Here is a 24,535-nt window from a genome sequence, read left to right on the forward strand (position 1 = left end):
GAGTATGAAATAGGTTTTCATAATACTGTCGATGTTTCTGTTCTTATCACTGGTATGACATTATTCAGGTTACACATTACAAGCATTTAAATAATTTAAATAATCATTTAAACGAGGTCATCCATCAGCAGATGAATATATGACATCTGGTTTCCTATGAATTCCAGTCCTCATCTGTCTTCCAAGGATCATTCCAGCTCTGTGCAAAATCCCTCTGACACCTGCATGTTCTGTACTATGAGATTTGTGTCTGTTGAGGTATACTCTGTGAGCAGAGTATGTAATGGTTGTATTCTTGCCTTGCCCTCAGCTCAACCCTTCTCCACTTTTCAGCTGACGATCTTTATTTACTTGTGGAGTTTATGGAGTTTAGTTATCCTTGAGATTTCTGTCCTTGATAAATTAGATTGAAGTCAGTGGGGATGTTGAAGACTCATATGGAGGAAATGGGAAAGGCAGGCAGCTCAAGTAGGGTTCCTTTGACTATCCACAGGTGGGCTGTGCTGCTTTCGGTTGCTGTTTGTGAGGGCTGCACATGGCCTTTAGGTCATGTATGAAATTTCCTGGGCCTTTGTGGGTATCTCACATACCCTAGTATCTTCTCTAAATGGCATCAATGTCCTGCTTTTAAGCTTCTGAGTCCTACCCATGGAGAGCTGGCATTGTTGTGTAAAGCTGCTTTCTTTAAGAAACCTGCCAAGGAGAGGAGCATCAGTAGTATTGTAGATCTTAGTGGGCAGAGAGTGGGGAGAAAGAAATGCTAAAATTTAGGTCTGGGGTGGAGAATGTGTTCCCATTCTCATATATATGTTTTTCGTTATTCACACTATGCATCATGAAATTTCCATGTAATGGATCAGATTACTTGAGTTAGAAGCCTTTTTCTGTCCGGTGTCTTTGTTATTCTGTTAAATCTAGGTGAGCATCACCTTCAGAGAACTAAAGTTGACACTGTGAATACTATCCTCAATGCTTCTTTTGCTTTGCTTCTTATTTTCTAATATTTTACTTCATTAACTTGTGCATTCTGTAATATTGAATTAATTAGCAAAAATTAGGACAAATACAGTTAGTGAATTTCAGTGCGTGGTAAATACTACTGTTTTGTTAATACGAGTAGAGAATCTGTTTGTCTAGGTGAAATATATGCAAACATGGTTTCCTAAAGGTTGTTAAAGTTGTTGATGTGAACTTTTTGTTTTTCCAGTGGTTTGGTGACCTTGTGACTCCAGTTTGGTGGGAGGATGTGTGGTTGAAAGAAGGTTTTGCTCACTATTTTGAGTTTGTTGGGACAGACTACCTCTACCCAGGGTGGAACATGGTAAGTCAGTTCTATTTGGTTAATGTGGAGACTCCACAGAAAAGTTGCTCTGCTGTTAGACTCCTGCTTCTGTTGTAGACTGGGACTGCTGAAAAATACCAAATGATGCATGGAAGATTCAGATGTCGAATGAAGCAAAATCACTAGGTGTGAAATAATTTGACAGCATTGCAAAAGTGTAATCTGAAATTTATTGCAAAAGAAATAATGTCATGTCTATTGTAACTCGGCATTAAAATAGCTACTGTCTCTCTGCTTAGAAATGTTTTTGATTAAAGCAGTTATGATTTAACATGGACTATTTTTTAAAACATTGAGAACATTGAATTTTATCCACAAGATAAATTGGAAAGAAATGTTTGACTAAAACATTCTATAAAACTTAGCATATTTTTTCTTACAGTTCTCCTCTCCCTAAATATATTCTTTTTATCTTCCTGGTACTGTTTGGATATGTAGAGTAAATGCTAAATTAACATGGGCTACATAGTTTGAGATTTTATGTTTTGGCATGGTTTCTAGCCATACACAGTGGAACATGCTTTTTCAACCAGTGTGCAAATACTGGAGCTCTCTGAAGGAACTAGGAATTCCATGCTGGGATATTATTTTGGAGTCCTTCTGTTATATCATATTGTGCCTAGACAGATCCCAATTTATATCAATTGCTGTAGTCTAGCTATATTATATTTATAAGAAAAATAAGAGAGATGAGACCTTAGTACAAGAAAATCATGTATGAGACCATGTTGAAAGTTCCTATAGAGATTTTATTGTCCTTTGGAGGCATGCTTATGTGTGCTAACGGTTTGTGCTTATATATGTTTGACTATGTGGCAAAATATTTATTATAGATCATGATTGTCCGCCAGGGATTTGTTGGGGCTTGGATGTTTTGCTTAAGCCCTTAAAAACTAACGTCTGATTTTTTTTTCCATTTCTATCTGCTTTCTTGAGTATACTTATCCCGCTAACTTTTGGCGCCAGAAAATGAAGATGTTATAATTATGAGTTAAAGCTAATTTTTAAAAAACAGTTGTATACAGATTATTTTTGAGTTAGTTGTACTTCTTGTGAAATTTGAATTCTTTGTAGTATTTTAATTTTTTATTTCAGGTGTCAATTTTGGTTTATAATTGCATTATGAAAAGGAAAACAAACCTTTATTTGAACTGACAACTGTCTTGCATAGGTAGGCTTTTTGGGTTTCCCTGGGTTTGACTATATTAAAACTCATTCTATTCATCTTTATAAAGAATGCAATCTGAATTACAATGTAATGATTCTAATTATGAATGCAATTCAATTTGGCAGGCTTTTGTGATTTTAGCATAGTGAAGTGTCATGGATGACAACATTTATACATTGAATTTTATCTTCAAATCATCAGTCATTTGTTCTTCACATAATCAGTCTAACAAATTCAGAATAACTATGCTTAAGAAGTCATTTGGAATATAGTATATTTGCTTGAAATTTCTGTGGAATGAATATAATGTTCACTGTTATGCAAATAGCATGCCCATCATGTGAAATCTTGGCATCTTTGCAGAATACAAGCAAGAATAGTGGATTGAACAGGGGATGGCAGTTAAACTGGGAAATCAGAAATGTGTTGCATAAGTTAGAATTAACTACAGTAATATTGCTGTGCCTGAAAAAGTATTAATCTGTCAAGTTTTTCTTAAAAAAAAAGACATATATTGTTCATAAGGCTTGGATATCTGTGGCCTTTGATATAAAAATGATCATATTGACATATTTAAATGATGACAAAATGAGATGAAACTCAAATGGCTTAAACATACTTCATTCTTTTGCAGACTACTAGAGTAGGAATCAATACTGTCTTGTTTTGGCATGTTGATTACATAGATTCTTGGAAGAGGAAGCAAAAGTTACTGAAATTTGGCTTGCTGAAAATTTTGTTATTTTTAAAAAGTGCTTTTGCTGTTTAAACATATGATATGTCTAAAGGGTTTGTTGTCTTCAAGGCTGGTCAAAATTCTGTTCAGAGAAATGTATCTGTGGCTGGGTATAATAAAAATTTCCAACATTAAATCCCAAGAAACAAAACCAAGACATAATGTCTTGGATCTTGTGTGTAGTATGTCCATTCAATTGCCTGAAGGTTTTCAGTTTCACGGCAATTTCCTTAAACATATTGACTGACATTTGTAAACTTGAAAAACTTAAAGCAATCATGCATAAAAAGAGAAACTGTTTGAAGCAATTTACTGTTTTTCAGAAGAGAAGGATGAAGTACAAGTTGCAAAAAAAGAACTACAAACCTTATTTTCTGTCATGATGGCCAAACAGTGCAATATTCCAGTATTCTGTTTGGTGTTCTGTCAATAGTAATTAATACCTGTGAATTATAAATAAAAAAAAAAATGTATAATGTATGTTACCACAGCTCTTTGTGTCAGGAAAATAGTGATAAATTAAAATCCTCTTTATTTCTAAATAATTGGAAGAGTTAGATAGCTAACTTCTTTCCGTTGTAGTTCTGAAATGCTAACCTTGAAGGTTTGCTCAAGATACCCATAGATTAAAGTGTCAAAATCAGCTTATTTTTAGCTTACTAAAGATTTTGTCACATTCTTTTTTGGATAAATGTAGAAGCAGAAGACTTGGTAGTCCATTCCAGAAAAAGGACTTTTGTCTGGAAATGCGACTTGGGTAATGGATACATCTGAACAAATGGGACCTATCCACAGCTTCCTCTCTAAGATTTTGATATTTATAGGCTACAGGCACGTATACTTTCACCATTAAGGCTTATAAACCACTAAAGTTTTGATACTATGTGTTTGAAGATGCTTCTCTTTTAGCAGAGCTGAGCATTTTTCAGTGTCCATCTTATCTGGCATTCACAGCCTTGGTATGGCTGAACCTGAGACTCTTGAGAAGAGCTGTCTGTTAGGCGTGTTCACACCAATATTTCTTAAAACAAAAACACCAAGTTCTGCACAAAACAGAAATCCATGATTTTTGTCTGAAATCCATTTCTTGGCTTTTCCTTCTTCTCTAGCTTCTTTAGCTTTCTTAAATATTTCTTCCCCCTGCTATTTTAAATTTTTTTCAGTTTTTCTTTAATTGTCTTGTAGACTCTTTTACGGTAAGAAAGATGAATGGGTAACTGTGCCAACTGCCAAGGAACTGCAACACTTTATTATTGAGCATTCCAACATGTCTGGAATTTCTTGTGTTGTCCAGAAGGTGTTTACTGCCATAGTTCGTCATGCTTGCATAACCTTAACGAGAAAGGAAATCCAGTGCTTATTGAACCCTTGCTATCCTTATGTCCTGGATCCTCTTGCTGAGGTCACTTGGTGTGCTCAGCCTGGAGGAGAGCAGAATGAGGGAGGATCTCTTTGCAATCTGCAAGTTCCTCATGAGGGGAAGAAGAGGGGCAGGCACTGATCTGTGATGCCCAGTGACCTGAGGGAATGGCCTGAAGTTGTGTCAGGGGAGGTTGAGGTTAGCTATTAGGAAAGGGTCCTTCATATGGAGGGGGGTTGGGCACTGGAACAGGCTCCGAGGGAAGTGGTCACAGCATCAAGCCTGTCTGAGTTGAAGAAGTATTTGGACAGTGCTCTTGGACACACAGTGTGACTCTTAGTGATGGCCCTGTCCAGAGCCAGGACTTGGACTCAATGATCCTTGTGGGTCCTTTCCATCTCAGATTATTCTGTGATTAAAATTTTGGGTGAATAAGAGAATGAAGAGGCATTCTGATGGAGGTGTTCGTTATTCATTGCAATTAATGGAAAATACATCAGAACTTTTCCAAGGAAGGGAATGAAATTTTGCTGGTTTTAAAACAGGAAGATGCTTTTTATGTGCTGAGATCCTTAATGGTTACCCCACTGTCTGAATATCCTTTTTCAAAGCTAAGTTGCTTCAGATTAAAGCTAGAATTTCTCATTCCTTTCTTTTAGCTAAAAAAAGAAGTCCCTGCATGTTACTTTTTTGCCTTGCGAAGGACAAGCTTATGTTTAATTTTGCAGGAAAGCTCTCTCTGCTATACAGTGATTAGATATTTTCCATGGAAGGGAATTCACCATTCTTCCCATTTCAGCCTCTTGCCTTGCCTATTCCCCAAATTAAGAGTTTTTTGAAATTCCTATTCTGAAATGCCTCAAATTCTTACTGCTAGATCTCATTCTTAAAGGTTTGGGAACAGTTGTTTCTGTATTGTCAGGATGATTTTAAAAAGAAAGCTGTCTTTGCAAAGTGTTCTTCTGAGATCAGAGAATTTTGCTTGATCTTGTGTGCTCAGAATAGTCATCTGCATGTGAATTCCCTGGCTTAGAAAAAGATGAGATTTCTGTATTAGAGGCTTCCCATATGGTTGTCTCTCCATGCCATCAAAAAGCAAGAGCAGCTGGATATGTGTTCTTGAGTGGTAAGATCTTATGACCAATACAAGGTAATCTCATCTCTGTAGAAGGGGCCCTTGCTGGTTTTAGAATCAGAGGAAATTACAGCAGAAAACTCCATGCTGGTAATTTCCACTTGAGAGCTCTGTCTTTCCTCATCTAATGTGCCCACCTTCCTCCTTTCAGAGGCCTGTTTGCAGCTGTATATTCTGTCTTCCTCTTGTCTTGCTTCTCTCATATCCTGAAGTCCTTTTCATGTGGCTTTGTAAAGGAAGGAATTCAGCTGAGGCTTGCAGATCCGGGAATTTATTGGCTGATCTTTTCCCTCCATATTTTCTGGTAGAAGGAACCATCATGTTTGTCCTTGAATGTCTCTGGTATTGGGGTAGATTTTGAAGACTATGACAGCAGGAATTACTGGCATGTAATTTGCCCTTACATCCATCAAATGAGCATCAAATACTTTAGCAGTCAGTACCTGGCTTGGTGCTGAGAAAGCATTTCACAGAGCCCAGCTGCCTTCTCCCTTTTCTTTATTATATAAAAGTTAGCTTTGCTGACAACTTCACTGGCTGAGTCAAGGTGTAGCACACCAGCAATAGCTTTGAATCCTATGTCTTCTTGATCCATTAATGCCTTGGGATAGGATTTCCTACTTTATTATTTGCTTACTACTTTTATAATTAAGGATGGTCATATCTGCCAGAATTTTTTTTTTAAATGAACTTTTAAATTAATTTTTCTTATTAAATCGAAAATTTTGTACCTGTATAGAAGGGTATCTTTCCTCCTTCCTTAAGTGAGCTGTGCTTCCTTTATACTATTAGGTTCCACTGTCTGGACAATCCTGCTGTTACTACAGACAGTTGAAAGTAATTGGTTGCATATCAACGTATCTGTATCATAATAAGTAGGAAATAGATAAATGATCTTAGTTGCCCATCTTTCTCATTGACTTGGTTGGAATAATGAGTGAATTCAGCCACTAGACACGTGTATATCTTTAATGTGCTTTGTCTTACATGCCTCCTAACGTGTTTGCCTCCATTAGTAAAAATTTCTAAGGCATTGTTTGACTCATAGAAAGCCCCGAAAATCATTACACATTTTGAAGTAGACTTAAGATATGGACCTTTTTGATTTATTTCATTATTATTTTGGCATTTCAGACCTGAGCTATAGTCTGCTTGATCCTTCTAACCCAACATAAATATCATGCTGGCTCAGCATTAAGGGAGAGAGATTCAGCCTCTCATTTTTTAAAACTACTTTCATCTTTTCTTTTTTTGGTTAAAGGCTCCCCATGCTGGTGTAAAGTAAGCCTTTAATTAATACCACATGGAGTGTTTTTCCTCCAGTAACTGCTTGGTGAAGTCAATCCTTGTATGAATTTTTGTTTTTACTTGCCTATGGGGGAAGCTTTCAGTGTAAAATTAACTAGAATCTCATGTATAATTGACTTTGGCAGGAAAAAAGAGATTGTAAAGGTAAGGTGCAAGATCTTCCTATTCCTAATTACTAGCCCTTTTTAAGTATACCAGGTAAGAAAACCTTATAATAAATTTTGCTTATAACTAAGAAAAGAATTTCCATTTCCATGTTTTCTTCCTAAAGACAGGCTTGCATTTTTTTAATGCTCTGGCAAAGTAGATTAATATAGGGAATTCTTTAAGTAGTTAACAGTTAGAAATCAGATGTAAGTCATTATCAACATTTAGATGAAACATTTATTCAAGACATTAAACATGGGTTTGGAGAATGTCAGTTTCTTTTCTAGCTTCGTGTCGTTTTCTGCTCATCTTGAGACAGCAGTTTAAGTGACATTATGATGGGAACTTTGGAGTAATGTGGGTTCAAACCTTCTGAGTTCAGGATTTAGATGAAGCTTTAGTTTCAGAAAAAAACTTCACTCAGCTGTCTGAATTTCACATAATTTTGAATCAGTAGACACTTCGTCTTCAGTAAGGATGAGATAGAAACTTTGCAGCAACTTTTGCCTCAAAGCAAGGACTCATTACAGGGTTTCTGTGCTGAAACAAGAACATGCATTTCATAAGGAAATATGGTTGATATGGGAAATTCAATAGAAAAGTTTAGTTGTGTTTTTGAGGGCATTCTTAACTGAAAGACTGCTTCTCAAATTTTCAGCAATCCTGAATGTGCTACCACTTTATTTTAAAGTTGTGGCAGTGTGCAGTTACTTGGAGCACAAACTGGTAAGTAATTTTTGGTGGGTCTGTAAAACATCTCTGCTTCCTTCAGGACTTGCTGAATCTCATCACTTTCAGGTTGAAGCACAGTCTAGGTGTGCAATACCTGAAAAGTATTTTCATGAATGGTAGCATCTGACAGTAATTGCTGGAAGTAGACTCGATATGCCAGCCACATCATAAAGCCACTTTTCATTTAAGTATTATTTACACTTTCTTGAGTTGAGGTGATTTTCCTTTACAGATTTCCTCTATGTTGTTTGAATTAGAGGATAAGCTTCCTATTTTGTTGCCTAATATTTTAAAATGCTCTGAAGACAAATGCATGAGGAAAACTCTCTGTTCGTCTGTTTGCTTAATGACTCTATTTCAGTGAAGGCAACTACATATATGGGGGCAAAACATGATGATCTTGGAGAATGAAATCAGAATTGTTGTCAGTCAGTGTGAAAATTTCTCCATACATTTTGCTATAAAAGATCTTTGACAGAAAATGCAGAAAAGAGGGTTATGAGGGTAGATATGGAATTGTGACATGTTCACAGCTGATCAGTGTAGAATGTGTTGCAGGCCTCCTTCAGCAAATTATTCACATAATTGAAGCACACATCAGAGATGTAAACTAAAAAAAAGTTTTTAAATTGCTCAAGGTATTTACAAAAGATTATTACTGGAAAGCAAGAAAGAAACATTGCTGTCGTTTGCAAGTACTCGGGAGACTTCCTGTGCTATGACATCTTAGGACTTGTAAACAAATAGACAGAAAGAACTTGATTTTGGCTCTCAGTGGATCTTATCTGGCCATAATGTATTTCACCAAACCTTAGATTTCCTCATAGATTTCATTCTTCTGGTTTTTTAAGCTTCATCCTGTAATATATTTTGTGGAACTCAACTGCTGGTAGTGTATATGCTGGTGTTCTTTGGTTGCTTTGAAAATTTACCCCTATTTCTTTTTCCCTAGGGTGCACTTTCCCTGTAAACCCAAATATTGTGTCATGCAAATGCTTGTCTGTTAGGCATGAAGGATCACTTATCTTCTTTGTATTCTTGATGGCTACTAAAGCTCTTGTGGAGATGATATTTTCTGAAAATTTGCCAGGAAAGTATTTGCAGATTTGCGCACCAATGTTAAGCTTTATTCATGTTGATTTTGCAGTCCATGAAGTGTTCAAATGGCTGTCCCAGAACAAAGGCAATGCCTTTAATATTGAGGCCTTTGATCTCTTTTGCGTACTAATTATCAGTTTAGGCTTTCATTATGGTGTTTCTTTAATTCCTTTTTTTTTCTTTCATTTTAGTTCCTTTCCCTGGTATTTAATATTAATTTTTAGAAATTATTTTTATGCGACTGTCTTTAAGTGTTACATTATTGTCATGCTTTTACTCTTACATTATACCTCATTATGATATTGTAAAATCACCAGCAGCAACCTCTCTCCATTACATCATTGTTATCCTGTTATACACAATACATTTTTCTTGAAGCTAAATGCTTCTTGAAGGTACAAGAGATTTATACATGAAGCGTGTCCACTATCTCTCTTTATCCCAAGAATGAGGTGAATTTGAATGTTGGTTAGGGAGGAAACAGCACAGAAAAAGGACAAGTCTTTCAGGAAAATCTTGTGCAAAGCAGAGAAGGTCTTACTGGTGAAGATTTAAAGAAATCATTCCTATGAAGAGGCAAATACTAGAATCTAGTGACCACAGATATTTGGGAATAATCAGAAAATGTAGATATTTTAAAGATGCGTTCATCTGATAACAGCACTTCAGTCCCTGCACCTGGAAGCATTCTAAAGAATGAGAGCAACCAGACATGATTGTCATATGTTTTATTTTCAACACAGGTCTGGTGTCTCAGGCTTTGACTATACACAGTTCAAGGAAAGCTCTGAGGAGAAGAGATGGAGAATTTGGATTCCAAGTGTGCAGTAGGAAGACAGGGAGTAGAGGAGCTTCCTCTTTGTCTTTAAGTGAGGCACAGATTTGTGTGGAAGCAGCTCTGTCCTTTTTTCAGACTTACCTTGTACTACTGTGATACCCTTCCTGCTCAGTGCCCTGGCCCTGTGTTAGCATTGCACTTGCATGTTGCTACTGACATTTTCCAACCACGGCTGCAAGACTCACCTGAAGCCCTCTTTTCCTCGTAGGTGGATCACAGTCTTTGCCTTTTTTCTTGCAGTTGAACTCCCTCAGGGAATGGCCATCTTTAACGGCATTTTGTCATTATTTCAGTGTGTAGCTGCAAACCTGACACCTATCATGTCACTGGCTTGCTTGTCTCATTAAACACATTCCAAGATTGATTTCCTTTACAATTTCTGTCATGAGTGTTTCTTTACTCCTGTAGGTGTCAGTTAAAACAGATCAATTCCACTGTATGCACAGGGTAAAATAACTAGGGAATAGAAAGCCCTTCTTCCATCCGTATGAGTTTGGTCACACATATTGACCTTTTCCCCTTAATGGGATATTAGGACTTCAAGAGCTGAGGTAGTGTTTCACCAACATAATTAAGGCAGTTTTAGTTCCTTTTTGCCTGTCTGCTTCTTGTTGCTTCTTCAAGGTGTAGGCCCTTGTCAATCAGCAGTCTATCTGTGCCTCCCATGAGTTATCTTTGAGTCTTCTTCTCTCAGGGGCTTTATGCTAAAGGGAAGGGCTAGGCATGTTATGGAAATCCTTTTTGTTAAAGAAATTCAGCTTTTTAGGTCAAAAGCTTTCTTAATTCTGACTAAACTGTAAGTTTGCATTTTTGGAGGCATACTAACTATTCCACTTCTATCCCAATGTAACAGTCCACTGTAAGTTTCAAGGAATTTTTTTTAAGCTATGGTAACTCGAATGGATGATCATAAATCTGAAGTTCTCCTTTTCAGTCCTTCAGGACATAACCAAAGAAACAAACAGAAAACTAAAATGTAGCCTGTTCTTTTCATATTTCTTAGTTTTGTTCTCTGCAGCTTCACTGTGTTTGCCATGTGCTGATTTTCTTGATTCTGGTTCTGTATTTAAGGTATTAATTTGTGATTATCTAAGGTCCTTTTAATGAGTTAATTTCAAACGGTAACAATCCACTCACACAACTGTTTGTCTTTTGGGATCCAAACCTGGATTTTGAGACAGGTCTGTGTTCACACCTGTATGTGTTACATATCATACATTTGATGAAACTGGGGCTTTGTTACTGGCTGATAAAGAACATGAGGGAAGTGTAACCAAAATATCTACACTTTTTACACCTCAGCAGTTTCCCCCTGAGTAGGACTGTCATTCTAATTGTTTCTCTCTACTTTTTTTCCCATTAAAAAAGGACAGTTACTAACTGCTTATGCCTGAGAAAATTAACAATTATATGAAAAAGACATTACTTTTTGTTTTACAAACCTTACCTCATGCAGCCAGATGAGAACACTAAGAGTGTGTAGGTAATTGGCTTTCCTGCACCCTGTGTTTTTAATTGCCTGGATATGCAGTCAGCTCAAGGTACATTTCTTGTGCTCTAATGAATTTTAACATAAAGGTCTATTTCTAGGTAGATCAGCATTGGAAGAGCTTTTCAGCTGTCTTATAAAAATAATTTAAAGTAACACATTCATACCAAAACCTTGCCACCCAAGAAATTAAACATAGAATTTATTATGTAATTGTGTGTATATTTTACCTAATGATATCTAGGTGGCTTTTGAAAAAAATGCAGCATTTCCCAGAGTTTCTTTATATCATGTCAGTAGGTTGACATTGATTCAGGAATTGTTATAATTTAGATAAAGTTTGAGATATGTAATTTCAGATGAAAAAGCTTATTTAATCCTTATGTAATTTTTAATTCACTCTTTGCATTTATTTGTGACTTGAAAAATCAAGTAAATAAACCTCTTATTTCCTGCCAGTGTTTTGGATAAAAGACATCTACATGAATGCAATATGAGGAGTTTTAAGGTCATTTCTCAGCTGAAAAAGCCCCATCTAGTTGTACTGTACAAATGACTGCAGCACAATGCACTGAGCATACATGATCATTTCATTAGTGTTGCTGCCAGAGTAAATAGGCAGCCGTTTTGAAATACCTCTGCTGCCCATATTTATAGAAGGTATTCAAACAAATGCTTATGTTGGATGTTGTTTGGGTTCGTATCTGCCTCTGATATAGCTGTGACTTTGACTATGTCATTTAACTACATGCATCACTTTTCCCACTTGTGAAGAGATATGGTAATTGTTTTCTTCAGATGGAAGTTGCAAAGTCTGTAGATGGCTCAAGCACTTGAGGAGGAAGGATTTCTATGCTAGAGTTATGAAAGTGCAGGCATCTGCTGCGACACTGATGTAAGCTCTCATCATTGTCCTGTCCCACACTAATCTGACAAGTGAACTTGTCACTTAGAGCCAAGTAACTTAAACATCACTAAATAAAAAGTACTAATTGTATTTACCCATCTTTGTCAAAAAGTTTTGTACCTGCATATGCTATTAGCTCAGGGACATCTATTTTTGTGATGAAAGATTTTGCCAATTTGCCTTTCTCCCCACCCCTTGTGTGTATGAATAGTCATAATCAGAGTTCCAGTCTGCACATATGGATGCATTTTGATTCATTTAATGGTCTTTAATTGCAGTCAAGTTTCATTGCAGCAAAGGATCTCAAGTCTGAGTCTATTCCAAATACCTGTTAAGATTGTAGGAGGTCACGGTGGTTTACATTCAAAGCAGAAGGTCTGATTTTAGTCAGCTGTAATAGCAGCCAACTGCCTCTGCTAACTGTGCATCATTTCTGTATTTCTGTTAATATGTATTTGTCTGTGATACTACTGCATATGCTGTATTTCAGGAAAAGCAGAGATTTCTGACAGATGTCCTACATGAAGTGATGTTGCTGGATGGGCTGGCCAGTTCACATCCAGTATCCCAGGAAGTGCAGCAAGCCTCAGACATTGACAGGGTGTTTGACTGGATTGCCTATAAAAAGGTGAGAGTAACTAAGCTTATCTATATGATACAGATATGTCAGTAGCTATAAGATCGTGTTCCATCTGTAAAAGAAATATCATTGTCAAACTATGTATGGGAACCTAATCTGTGTGGAATGCATTTGGAACATTTTACAGTGATTATCGCCAATTACATTCAACATGTCAAGTGTTAGTAAATGTTACAAATAAACTTGGGAGGCTGTCAAAATTCACTAAGAAGATTTAGGGCTTTTTATTACTATTTATTTTGTGACAGGGTCTGAATTGTGTTAGATGCTTTAAAAAGCAAAAAGGATAGGTAGTTTTTGTCCTATTGAAACTCTCTAGAAAACTTACCAAGGGCTAAATTTAAATGTAAAGTTTTTTCTATGCATGAGACTGTTACTGTCAACTAGTGAAAACTCTGAAGTCGTTGCTGAACACTGGGAGTGGAGAAACTGCCTTCTGGTGTGGTGAAGGAATATGTATTAAATTCAGTCAATTTTAAATTCATTTCAATGATTCAAAAGTCTTTTGGCCAGTTTCTGGTTTCAACAACTTCTGTGCAGGAGTGAGAGGGTTTCCCTTCCTCCATAACATGACTGGGCTTGCTGTTAGCACATGGCCTGAAAGCTGGTGTTTCCCACCATACCATATTGCTTATTCTCTGCTATAGGCTATGACATATAAAAGTGTGTATCATGGCCAAATGTGTTTGCTGTGTGACACAGTGGCTGCTGCCTGCAGCCTTCCTGTACAGGAGCTCTCTGATGATGATTCAGTTGTAAGAGTCTTTTGACTGTGGCCTTTGTGTTTAGTAATCTTTTCTTCTGCATAATTTTCTGCCTAACATCAGACTGCAGCAAGGCACCATAGAACTGACTTGGTGACTGAATATCTTGTTTATCCAGTGCTCATTCTGGGATGAAAGAGAGGTGTTATCCTCTCTTGTACTCATAAGCTATTCCTAGACTGCAATAACTTCACCTTGGTCCTCTTCCATGAAAGGATCATATGCCTGTAAGGATGGGCAAAGGAGAGCATGTATGTGTGTGTGTGGGTGTATATGTGACCATGTAATAGGTACTTATGATGGAATATAAAAACCCAAAATACTTAGGACAAGATTTTAAAATGTTGCAGTTGCTTAAGAGCCCAAGTAACATTTTCAAAAATCCCTTAGCTATCTAGGAAAATACTGCTCTAGGTGAATTAAGCTATAACAGCAAGCAGCTTTTAGCATACTGAATATTCCCATTGTGTAAATCTTTCAATCACGTGCTTTCTGGTGATAGCTAGACCTTGGTAGGTTCAGAGGCTTATCTTACATGACTATCTTCATATTTCAATCTAATTATTTTTTCTAATTTATGCAGGAATAGTACTATCTTTTAGTTAACTGTTGTACATGACAATTTTATGAACACTGCAACCATCAAGTAATTTTCATTTACATTGAAATGACAAATAGGACAATAGGACACATCTGTATACTGATAGCTATTTTATGCAGACTAATAGGATCAGTCTGTTTTTTGTGGAGATTACAGTACAAACTTTGTCTTGTATCTATCTATGAAAATGTTCCTTTTTCAGTGTAGCAGTGGCCATGCCCAGGGGATACAGCAACATCTCTCCATTTAGCTGGTCTGGTGGCCAATTCTCCTAATAATATAAATACTGTGGTGAATAGTATGTTGGTAAAATCTAAACTGTAAAATTACACTGAAGGCTTTGACCTGGTCAGGTGTGGGCTCAAATATTTTCAAGTGCCACAAAGCCCTTGACACACAATGAGCCCTGCTGGAGGGAAATTATTAGTGGTGTTTCTGGGATGACTGTTTGGTTGTCTTTGGTTGAGTGACTTTTCAAATTGCTGTAAAACATTAAGCTGTCAGGATTTTTTTTCTCTTGACTCTACTAAACTTTGGGTCAGGACCATCAGTGAGGACTTTTCTACTGTCTTAAATAAAATATTTTAAACACTTTACCGCTATGTGCAGCATCTGCTCCCTACATTTTGGATTTTTTTTCATTGTCTTTTGACTTTTTTTTTAAATGTCCATCTTGTGCTTCTGAGTGCTTGGATTGCCCATGTGATCTCTATTCTCTCTTCACAATTTTCTACATGATATTGAAATGGTGAAACTTTCTCTGATAAGAGTTTTGTTCAGTGAAATGATAGTTATAGAATGTCCTTGTTATTTCATTTACTGTCATCAATATGGTATAAATCAGACACCATTAAAGTACCCATATCTGCTAGACACTCAGCTGTCATTCTAAAGACATGCCTTTTTCTACACATTTCAGAAATGACCATTGAAAATGTGCTATTTAGTTGCCTCAGAGTTGAATATATTTTTCATTTCCACTTTTTCATCCTTGGTGATTGCATGTGTGAAGAAATCCATAACACAAACCCCATGGCATTCAGGCAATGCCACAAGCAGAGTGAAAGACACTACAGCCTGGCAGCAGACAATGTTTTTCCACTTAAACGGTTGAGGGTAAAGTTTGCCTCTTTGAAAAGCATCATGCTAGTCATTCTTCACATAGAAGCGTGTCATCCTCCACTAGGGCCACAAATAAGTAGAGAAAAAATGAGAAGTCGTGATAGTTCATTAATAAACAGTACTGGTAGGTGATTCAAGGCTCTCAAGTTGCATCAGAGAGTGCATATGTCTTCCTAGTGCAGCTGGAAGTGAGATAGTGTCCTCCCACGATGACGGGAAAAGTGGTTATATCCCAAGTGCAGTAGAAAATATAGCCTGTTGAACACAAGAGTAGAACTGAGAATTGTTAAATCAAAGCAAAAAGCGTGACAGCCTTTCCACACCAGAAATAACTGACAGCAAGAATCATGGCCCTGGAGAGCTGCAGCATCAGAGGAGGAGAGAGTGCAGCAAGAATAACATGAGGAGCAACAATCAGCATGGAGCAACTGACTCTAATAAAATGGAGAAACAAGGCAGCTGCATCTCAAAGGCAACAGCCAGACCCAGAGCAACCTGAGGGAGAGCCATCTCAGACAGAACCAAAGGAGTCATAGCCCTAGATGAGCAGCCACAGCCAGATAAGAGAAGGGATGAAAGGATGTATAGACAGCCAGATATCTAAAGTCAGTTCAGTCAGCCTGCTGCATGCTTTGAAGTGTGCTGGTTGGAGATTCTGGCAGCAATCAGTGCAGGCAAGACCATTATGATGGAGTGTAGCTATAAAAGTACCCCCAAAAGAATATGCCTTGGTAAGTGACAAACAATAATCAAAACAAGGAAGAGGATGACTGGAATAGGGAAGAATATTATTTTTTCCCTCCATGTAAGCTAAATTAACCTCAGCAGTGGGATCAGTTACTGACCCTGACCTTGTAATACAAACAATTAATTATTTCCTAAACCCTTGTATGTATAACTTTTTTTTCCTTTTTAACTCTATGTCACATTTTTAAAATTTCCTTTTTCTTTCAGTGTCAAGTGATGGAAGGAAGATTTTTTTCTGATAGTAATAAAGGGAAACCATGCTTCCTGCTTCCCCTCCAAAGGAACATTCTGCATTAGGAGATCTGTTCAACTAAAACTTTACACAAAGAGAAATGCACAGCTTCCCTGCATTCTGGCAAATGAGAATTTAAGAAATTGAAAGCAGTGGCTCACTCACCCTTTTGAGTGTAATTCTCTGTGAAAATTTACAATGTAGCATGTTCTGCAAGAATGTGGAAGAACAGGAGGGCTGATGCAGTTACTGGAAAGGCTCTCTAAAAATTTCATTCTTTTTACTTCTGTTCCTCAGGCACTGGGAAGCACGTTCACACTGAAATAACAAAATAAAACCAAACCAAAACAAAAACCCCAAACCACCACCCCATATTCTGTTCAGGAATAGTAGTTTATAAGAAAGCCAATTCATGAGTGCAGTGAAATTGTGATGATGTGCATCTTTGAAGTGACAAAAAAGAGTGTGAGTAGCTCATTAACAAAGAAAGAAATGGTAGATAAATCCTTAAAAAATTGTACAATAGGTTTTATTTTTAATTTTTCTTTTAGTTGAATTGATAACATAAGGTAGTATCAGATCCATTCGCTTGCCATAGTATAAAGGGAGAGCTTTTTGTTTTCTCTAAATTAGCTGTGCTGTTGTCTGTGGGAGCCATTAAGTCCAAAGAGTGCGCATTTGTGTGATGCTGATTTTTCTTCTGTGACTTGTGAGTGCAACAGGTCAGTGCCCAGACTGCAGAAGGTGCTTTCAGGAGCCATTTATTCCTAATGCATTGTAACAGAGGAGGTATCTTGTAATGAAAATAATGTCTTTCTGTTTAGATAAAAAGGCTGTAGGTCGTTATTGCTTCCTGTATGAAAGTTGTTGAAATGCAGTCAGGGATACCAACAGATTCAAGTTCAGAGCAGCTCCAAGAATGCTCATCCTAAAGTATGGAGGCTGTCCCAGTTTAGCCGGTGGGTGCCAATGCCTAAAGCTAGACAGGTGCTTCAAGATACTTAAAATACTTCTCTTAATTCATCTTCCTACCATCCTGACTCAAGCAGGAGCAAATGGTCTTTAACCCTTTAAACTGGTGTATGGTAGTTATTATTTCTGAAGAAGAAACATGGAAACTACATTGTGTGGTATATAAGCAGCTACACATGGACAGTGCTTCAGGAGTGTTATGTGTTCCCCATGCCAGGGACAATTGCATATATGTTTGACTGGAAAAAATAAAGATGGAGCACAAATGTTAATAAAAGCATTTTATTGTAAAGAAGAGCTCATTAGACTACACCGCTCCATCAAGGTACAATTGTTGGGAAGACACGACCTGTTGTGATACAAGCCTTCTGCCTGTTTGCCATGGAAAGGCAGTGGCAAATGGCAGCTCCCAAGGGCTGGAGGAGATGATTGAAGCAGAAATGGCAACTGTGGGTCTAGACACTGTGTCCTACCATCCTTCCTTCCTTAAAAGGAAGCCGTTAGAAGAAACAAAATAGTGCATCTATGTCTCAGATATTTTCATGGCTTAAAACATAGAGTGTTCATAAAGACAGGTATACATGGAGGTACTTGCACTTGCACTTGACATGCACTTGCCTCAAATGCCTCTCTGTTTCTGCTTTGTAATGATAATTTTCAGCAAAGGGCAAAGCAGAAAGTTACAGTTATTTTCTTTTTTTTCCCTGAAGGAGTCCAAAAAAAATGCCGGTGTACAAGCAAGGGCTGATTTTGCTGATACACATCCTGATTTAGATCAATAACCAGAAGAGCAACAGTTGCAAGTGTTATAGTAACTTGGAAGAAATTGTAAGAGTTAGAAATGGAAAATAAATTTGAGTTAGTGAAATAGAGCAAAAGGAACAAAAAACTTGACATGAGGATATGGTCAATATTTTGATCAAAATATGTTCCTGTAAGATTTCTGTTCAGAAGGGGACTCTTCAGAAAAACCTCTGACACACTGTTTGGTGTTGCTGCTCTTTTTAAATGTATGTTTAAGTACCAGATAACTTATGATGCTTAAAGGAGGTATTAAAAAAGAGAAATTAGAATGACAGGTTTAGCTATAGATAGTTGCAAATCAGTCTTAGGCAAATGGATTGAGATTCTTATGTGGTATTTAGTGAACTAAAAAGAATATAAATTTTTTCTTCAAGATTTTCATATAAAGGCAGTTAATAAAAAAGTGTAATGTTCCTTTGTCCTTGTCACTAGTGTCAGAATATGTAAGAGGGATTTTTTGGTAGTGAGTAAAAGTAAAATTCCTGTTTTAACTTGAGTCATGATAGCATTTTATCTGGGCAATGGATAATATTTTATTATTCAAGAAAAACAATGTGACAATATTCAGCTGAAGAATATGATTAGTTATGGTCATACACCCCTGAATTTTTTCCTTTGTGTCATGTCCTAAAATTTGCAATGGAATTTATGACTAAGACAAGTATTTTGCCAAAGCCATCTCACTATCTGACCATTTTGGTATTATCCAGCCCTAGAACAGCTGTGTTTGTCAAAATAGAAAATGATTATGATTTCCAAGTGAAAAGCTCTCCTTGAATATAATGTTGCTTTTTCAGTGATGTTTTGGCATCAGATAAATGGCCTTTCATTCTGTAAAAACAACATAAGGAGCCTTTATGCATCTTTGAGGATTTAATAAATACATTACAGGTTTGTAGATGTATTTGCTGATTTTAAAAATGCTGGTTTACCCATGCTATTAATAAAGTTTTAAAAATCATGTAAGTTAATTTTCTTTATTAAAACATATCCTGTTTTTATTGCTGAATATTAACATCATCTTAATTTGTGAGTGTGCACTGCCTGATAAGCAAGTATCAGTTGGAAATTCTGTTGCTTTTAAAAGTGAAGAAGATTAATTAAATGACTGATTTTTTTTCCTAGTCTGTATCATTAAAATAAAGTAGTGATGGTTTTCTTTGGGCTCCTTTTAACGAATATAGTCCCTTAATGTTTAACAATTGTTGCCAAGTACAGGGAAACCAGTGAGAGCCACAATCAGCCACGTACACAGAGATTCAACTTCATGTGTGCAGGGCTGTGGAATTTATTTGGGTTGCTTATGTGCTTAAGGTACTTCAGTGCATCACTGAATGATTGCCTGGGCAAAGACCCTCAGGATAGTCTCATATTGTGACATTTGGTACCAGTATGCTGCATGATCTGCATATACCTGTCTCCTTCCATACTTCTTTCCTTGGCTTTTATGTGGGTTATGCAGAGACAAAGCCTCTAGGAATTCTTTTAACCATTTTACATTTCTGTCACAGGGAGGACATCATAGGCACATGTTTACTCATTTAAACAAGTATGTTCCGTTACCCTAATCAAATAAGGAAGCATTTGCACTTATCAAATTCACATGCATTAAGCTTCATTTTTTCTTTGATATTTGGAGGTGCCATTGGAGAATACAGAAAATAGCTACACTGTTGTATTACAGTGCTCAGTTTCTGAAAACGAAAGAGGAATTTAGTGTTAGTGACTCATGATACAATCTAATTAATTCCCTGAAAAGAATTTCTCAGTGGGTACTTATGCAGTTCTCAGAGATGAGATAGTTTTGATAGAGACAGCTGAAGAATTCCAGAGAAGCCTTTGCAATTATCTCTGCTGTTACAGCTTGATAGAAGTGCTTTAGCAAAGATCTCTCTGGAGCCTGCAACAGGATCTTGTTGTAACTGATGTCATGAATAGGACACTCTTGTTCCATAATTGTCTGAGTAAGGCCACATAAGATAAAAGACTGTTCAGATGATAAAGGTAGGAAAGTAAAATACATTTCAACATAGCCTTCTGAGGGGGAGCTGAGGAATGGCTGAACTTCTCCCTTTGTGGAAAAATGAAAAAAAAAGGAGAGCATACAGTGAATATGTTTGCTTAAGGAAACGAAGCTGAAGTGCAATACCTGTGTTTGGAAGTGGTTACCCAGTGTTCAGTTGTTCATACAGGAGAATTCAGTAAATTCAGTGCAGTGCATATAGTGTAACACGTTATACTACTTACATCAGTTAACCAAGTTTTTAAATAATTCATTTACCTATGTATATCTCTATCTACATTTGAGCAAATTCCACAGATGTGACTTAGTCAAAACATACTTCTTTTCTGTTAAATATCTCCAAGATGTAGTATATTCAATTGTGCACTTTAAAAAAAAATACGTAATTTTTCTTTTAATGTCACATTTTTGCTATGTGTTTGATGTATATTATTCTTTTGCTTCAATTCATACTGTGTTTTTTCCCAATAAGCTAAATTTCATGGGGTATCCAGCTGTGGTTGCTTAGTACCAACAAAGAATAATTGTTTTGAAAAATGTGACTTGGATATCACTTGTAGGCTAGTGTTCACATTACAAAAATAAATTGCATATATGCATTCTTTATGGAAGTGCTTGGTAACGTGCTCTTCTAATATTTTAAATGAACTTAGACTCACTGAATTACCCAAGATTTTGAGAACTAAATAATAATATATGAATTCAAGAAATTAAAGCTGCAATGAAATAGTACTCACTCACTTAAAAGCCCATTTGATTGTGGATATCCTTAATCTTCTGTTTGACAGAGAACTGTAAAAATCTGTTCAACATTTAAAAGAAAAAACTAAAACCTGTATGCTGCTTTTATTACATCCACAGTTCTAAAAGAAAATCCTTCTTTGTATGTTTGATGAAGAAGAGATATGTTTCAACCTGTACTTAAAACACATTAGCCAAAAATTGGAAGTTCTTCTGTGTTCTGAGGTGATTCTGGTGAGCTAGTATAGGCCTGACTTGACTGTATGCAACAGGTATGTGGTGAAGGACCATATCATGGTCAAAGTGTAAAATGAGGACTTTTAAGGATCTACCAGGGGAGTGCCATGAATTTTTTGTGTTGGACGTTCCTGCTGAAGAATGGGTTTATTCCCATGCTCAGTTTATTCTTTGTAACAGGTTGCAGAAACCATCAATTTGAGGTAGGTGTGTGGGAAACCCTAGCTGAAAGAACTGTTAATTCCTAGAAAATCTGCAGGTCTGAATGGCATCCACTTGAACCTTCTGAGGATAACCAGATATGGAGCTGCAGAACTTCTGGCAGTGGGATGTAGACCATCCTGACAAATAGCTGCCGTGCCAGAGAATTGCTTGGGAGCTATAGACTGGTGAGTTTGTCTTCCTTCTTCAGTGAGATGGGGACTCTATAGGGTATAAAAGGTAAGATAAGTGAGCACATGGATTAATATGTTGATCTTGACTAGTCATCACTGCTGCAAGGGGGAATTAGTTCTCACTATCCAGCTGGAGTTCTTGAGGGGAGAGTGAGAAGACAATGGATTTTTAAAAAGTTTTAGAGAAGGCATGCCATCTATAGCTCAGGGTAAATAATTTAAGGAGAGAACCATTTAAAGTGTGTGTACTGTGGCTGATTAATTGAAAACCACCAATGCTAGTATACATCAGGTATATACTAGTGGCCATGAAATTTTGTATATTGATTCTCATCTTAAATCAGAAGGTCTTTATGATAGATTGATGCCTTTGTGTGTGCCTGTGTGGGGTCTGAGTCTTGTTTTAGTGAAAAGGAAGCTGATTATAAGAACTTACTGTTGAAAACAATAGCAGCAGTATGAATAAAATTGAGTGTAATTGAGGCAGAGGATCAAGAAATTCTCTACAGTTATAGAGAATTAGTTACAGTTATTTATAGTTATTTCTCTTAGCTCTTAGAGAGAAGGTAACCTTAATCCTGAATTGCAGGTTTGTCAGCTCACAGAAAAATAACTGTAAGTCTTCTGTTTGTGTCCCACTGAATTTGAAAAACAGGTGGTGTTATTACATATTAATCAAGACTGATTTTGAATTGACTACTGCACAATAGAAGAAAGTTAATAAACCACCTGTATTTAGTGTTGTTTTTGGTTTTGTTTATACAATGAGAAGAAGAAGCAGAATGGATGGGTGGAGATCTTGTGGAAAATTGATGTATTAAATTTCTGTTTTAGAACCTTAGTTATGTAATTTTTTGTGGTAGTCCCCTCCTCAGCATCTCAATCCCTCCTTACACCTTGGATACTATGGGGGTGTTTTTCTTACCAGCATCCTTCCTGACTTCAGTTTTTTTGTCACAAAAGTATTTTTATGAACTAAATCAAACAGCTTTAATTCCTAAAGAAGGGTGGCAAGGTGGACATTCAGTGAAGAAGAGATAGATTGAGGTCTGTGTAATTGCTATGATTGATACTTGGTGTTACGTGAGATAAATTGATAGGTAAGCCTGCAAGATGCTGTATTGGCCTTCGCAAACTTGAGGAGGTGTTCTCCCACTGTTAACTTTTTCACAGTTTTTAATGCTGTTTTGTAATTTACACGGTAAAATATCTTCAGAGAGATTGATGTTATCTCACTTGAGATGGTCACCATGTGGACACCTGCAGCTGAGTATCCCCCCCATCTCCCTGTATCATCAGTGAAGATAAATAAGCATCTTTAGGGTGATCTGTCCTATTTTAGATGCACATCTTTGGATGAATCAGGATGAATTGAAGTGCTGACTTCTCTTTCTCCTTTGCCTTTAAAGGAGGTCTAGGCAGCTATTTCAGCTGTGTACAACTGAGTAAGAATCACTTAGCTACAATGTAGGCATTTGCTCTCATTCAGACGAATCTCAATCCTATGGTTAAAATAAAAACAACAAAGCACACAAAAGCAAATCTAAAAAGAAAAATAAGTTGATATTGAAGGAAAAAATGAAAAGTTTTGTGGGAAGGAGGATGGAAGAGCTGTGTGTTTTCCAGGTCATCCTATTATGATCTCTTTTCCTTCCACCACTGTAATGCATTTACAAAGCAATCAATTATTTTGCCCTTACAAAGTAAATCAGTTGTAGTTCATGGTTTCTGTTTTGTGTTGCTGACATTTTTCTCTTATGAGAACTTTTTAGAATAATGACATAACTTTTGGTTCTTCAAAGAATAATGCTGAAGGAATTCCTAGCTTATTTGTATCTCTTCACATATGGCCTGTTGTCCCTGCCTCTTGCCTTCTGCATAACCCTATTTGCTGGTTTGCTGATTTTTATATTGTTCCCTTCCCTGCAACTGCTTCACCAGTTCTTTATTTCGAGTGCTCTTATTTGCTTTCTGTTCTGTATAGAGCATCTACCTTCAGATAGCAAGCACTCTGCCCTCTCTCCAGGACCTTCTGTTAAATACCTACCGTTGCTAGTCTTGTCATGTAAAAGTATGGTGTGTAGAAGAAAGCGAGATATGATTTTTGTTATTTGACTGTATATATGAAAGGATCAACTGGTTTTGTACCTTCACAATTCAGCAGTTCCCCCAGAGCAGGAATCAATCTCTGTATGGTCTTTTTGGACAGTGCAGTTGAATGAATCTCACTGCACTTTAGGTGTCTGCGGCAGATGTGTACGTATGAGCTAGTCATTCAAGTGAATTTCACTCCAAAAGCAGGCTTGAATGACTAGCTCATACGTACACATCTGCCGCAGACACCTAAAGTGCAGTGAGATTCATTGCTTTTAGAGTAGATTGCCCCGATCTGAGGTTTACTTTAAGATTAGATAAAGTGCATCCAGAGGTGAATCGTAAAGCCCAACGACTGTAAGGAAAATCTAAACAACTAAAGTGATTATAGTCACAGGTGCTACAAATACCTGCATTGAATCAAGTGTATTACTTCCTGTGTGGCTCTGTCACAGTACTGTGTTGTAGTAGTAGTCATGTTTTTGTGGGTTGATTTATAAGACTTAGTTTGTTTCCTGTTAAATAAAATTCCATTTGGTACTATCTTTCATATTAAAAAATTTTACAAGATGTAAGTTGCAAGTGAAACAATTAATTAAGGAATTTAAGGAATTATAATAAAATTGAGATAGTCAAGTCATAGAATTAAATTGACTTACAGTAATCGTGATCTGTAATGATGTAAGAGGATAAGGATGTAGGAGTGGGTCTTCAAAAATTGGTTAAAACTAATCTGGAATCAAGGATGCAATCACATTATTTTATGTTGGCATGGAGAGAATTAGACTACATGGAGAGAATTAGACTGAATACCTTAGCTCTGCATTTGGTAGATGTCAAAGACATGTTCCGTTTGCATACACAGGAATTCTACTCCTAAGTTTGGTTATGGATTGTCTTTAC

The 24,535-nt window shown here is 36.8% G+C and overlaps 1 protein-coding gene across 1 annotated transcript in view; it reads left to right on the forward strand.

The window, feature by feature from the left end:
• The window catches only part of TRHDE (thyrotropin releasing hormone degrading enzyme), a 206,084-nt gene that overhangs the window by 83,517 nt on the left and 98,032 nt on the right, over nt 1–24,535 (forward strand). Inside the window, exons 5-6 of the mRNA XM_039704191.1 lie at nt 1,208–1,321; nt 12,751–12,888. Of these exons, the coding sequence (XP_039560125.1) occupies nt 1,208–1,321; nt 12,751–12,888 (252 nt within the window). The remainder of the gene's footprint in view (nt 1–1,207; nt 1,322–12,750; nt 12,889–24,535) is intronic.

Source organism: Passer montanus, unplaced genomic scaffold (assembly GCF_014805655.1).
Source record: "Passer montanus isolate IOZ18808 unplaced genomic scaffold, ASM1480565v1 scaffold17, whole genome shotgun sequence".
Taxonomy (NCBI): Eukaryota; Metazoa; Chordata; class Aves; order Passeriformes; family Passeridae; genus Passer; species Passer montanus.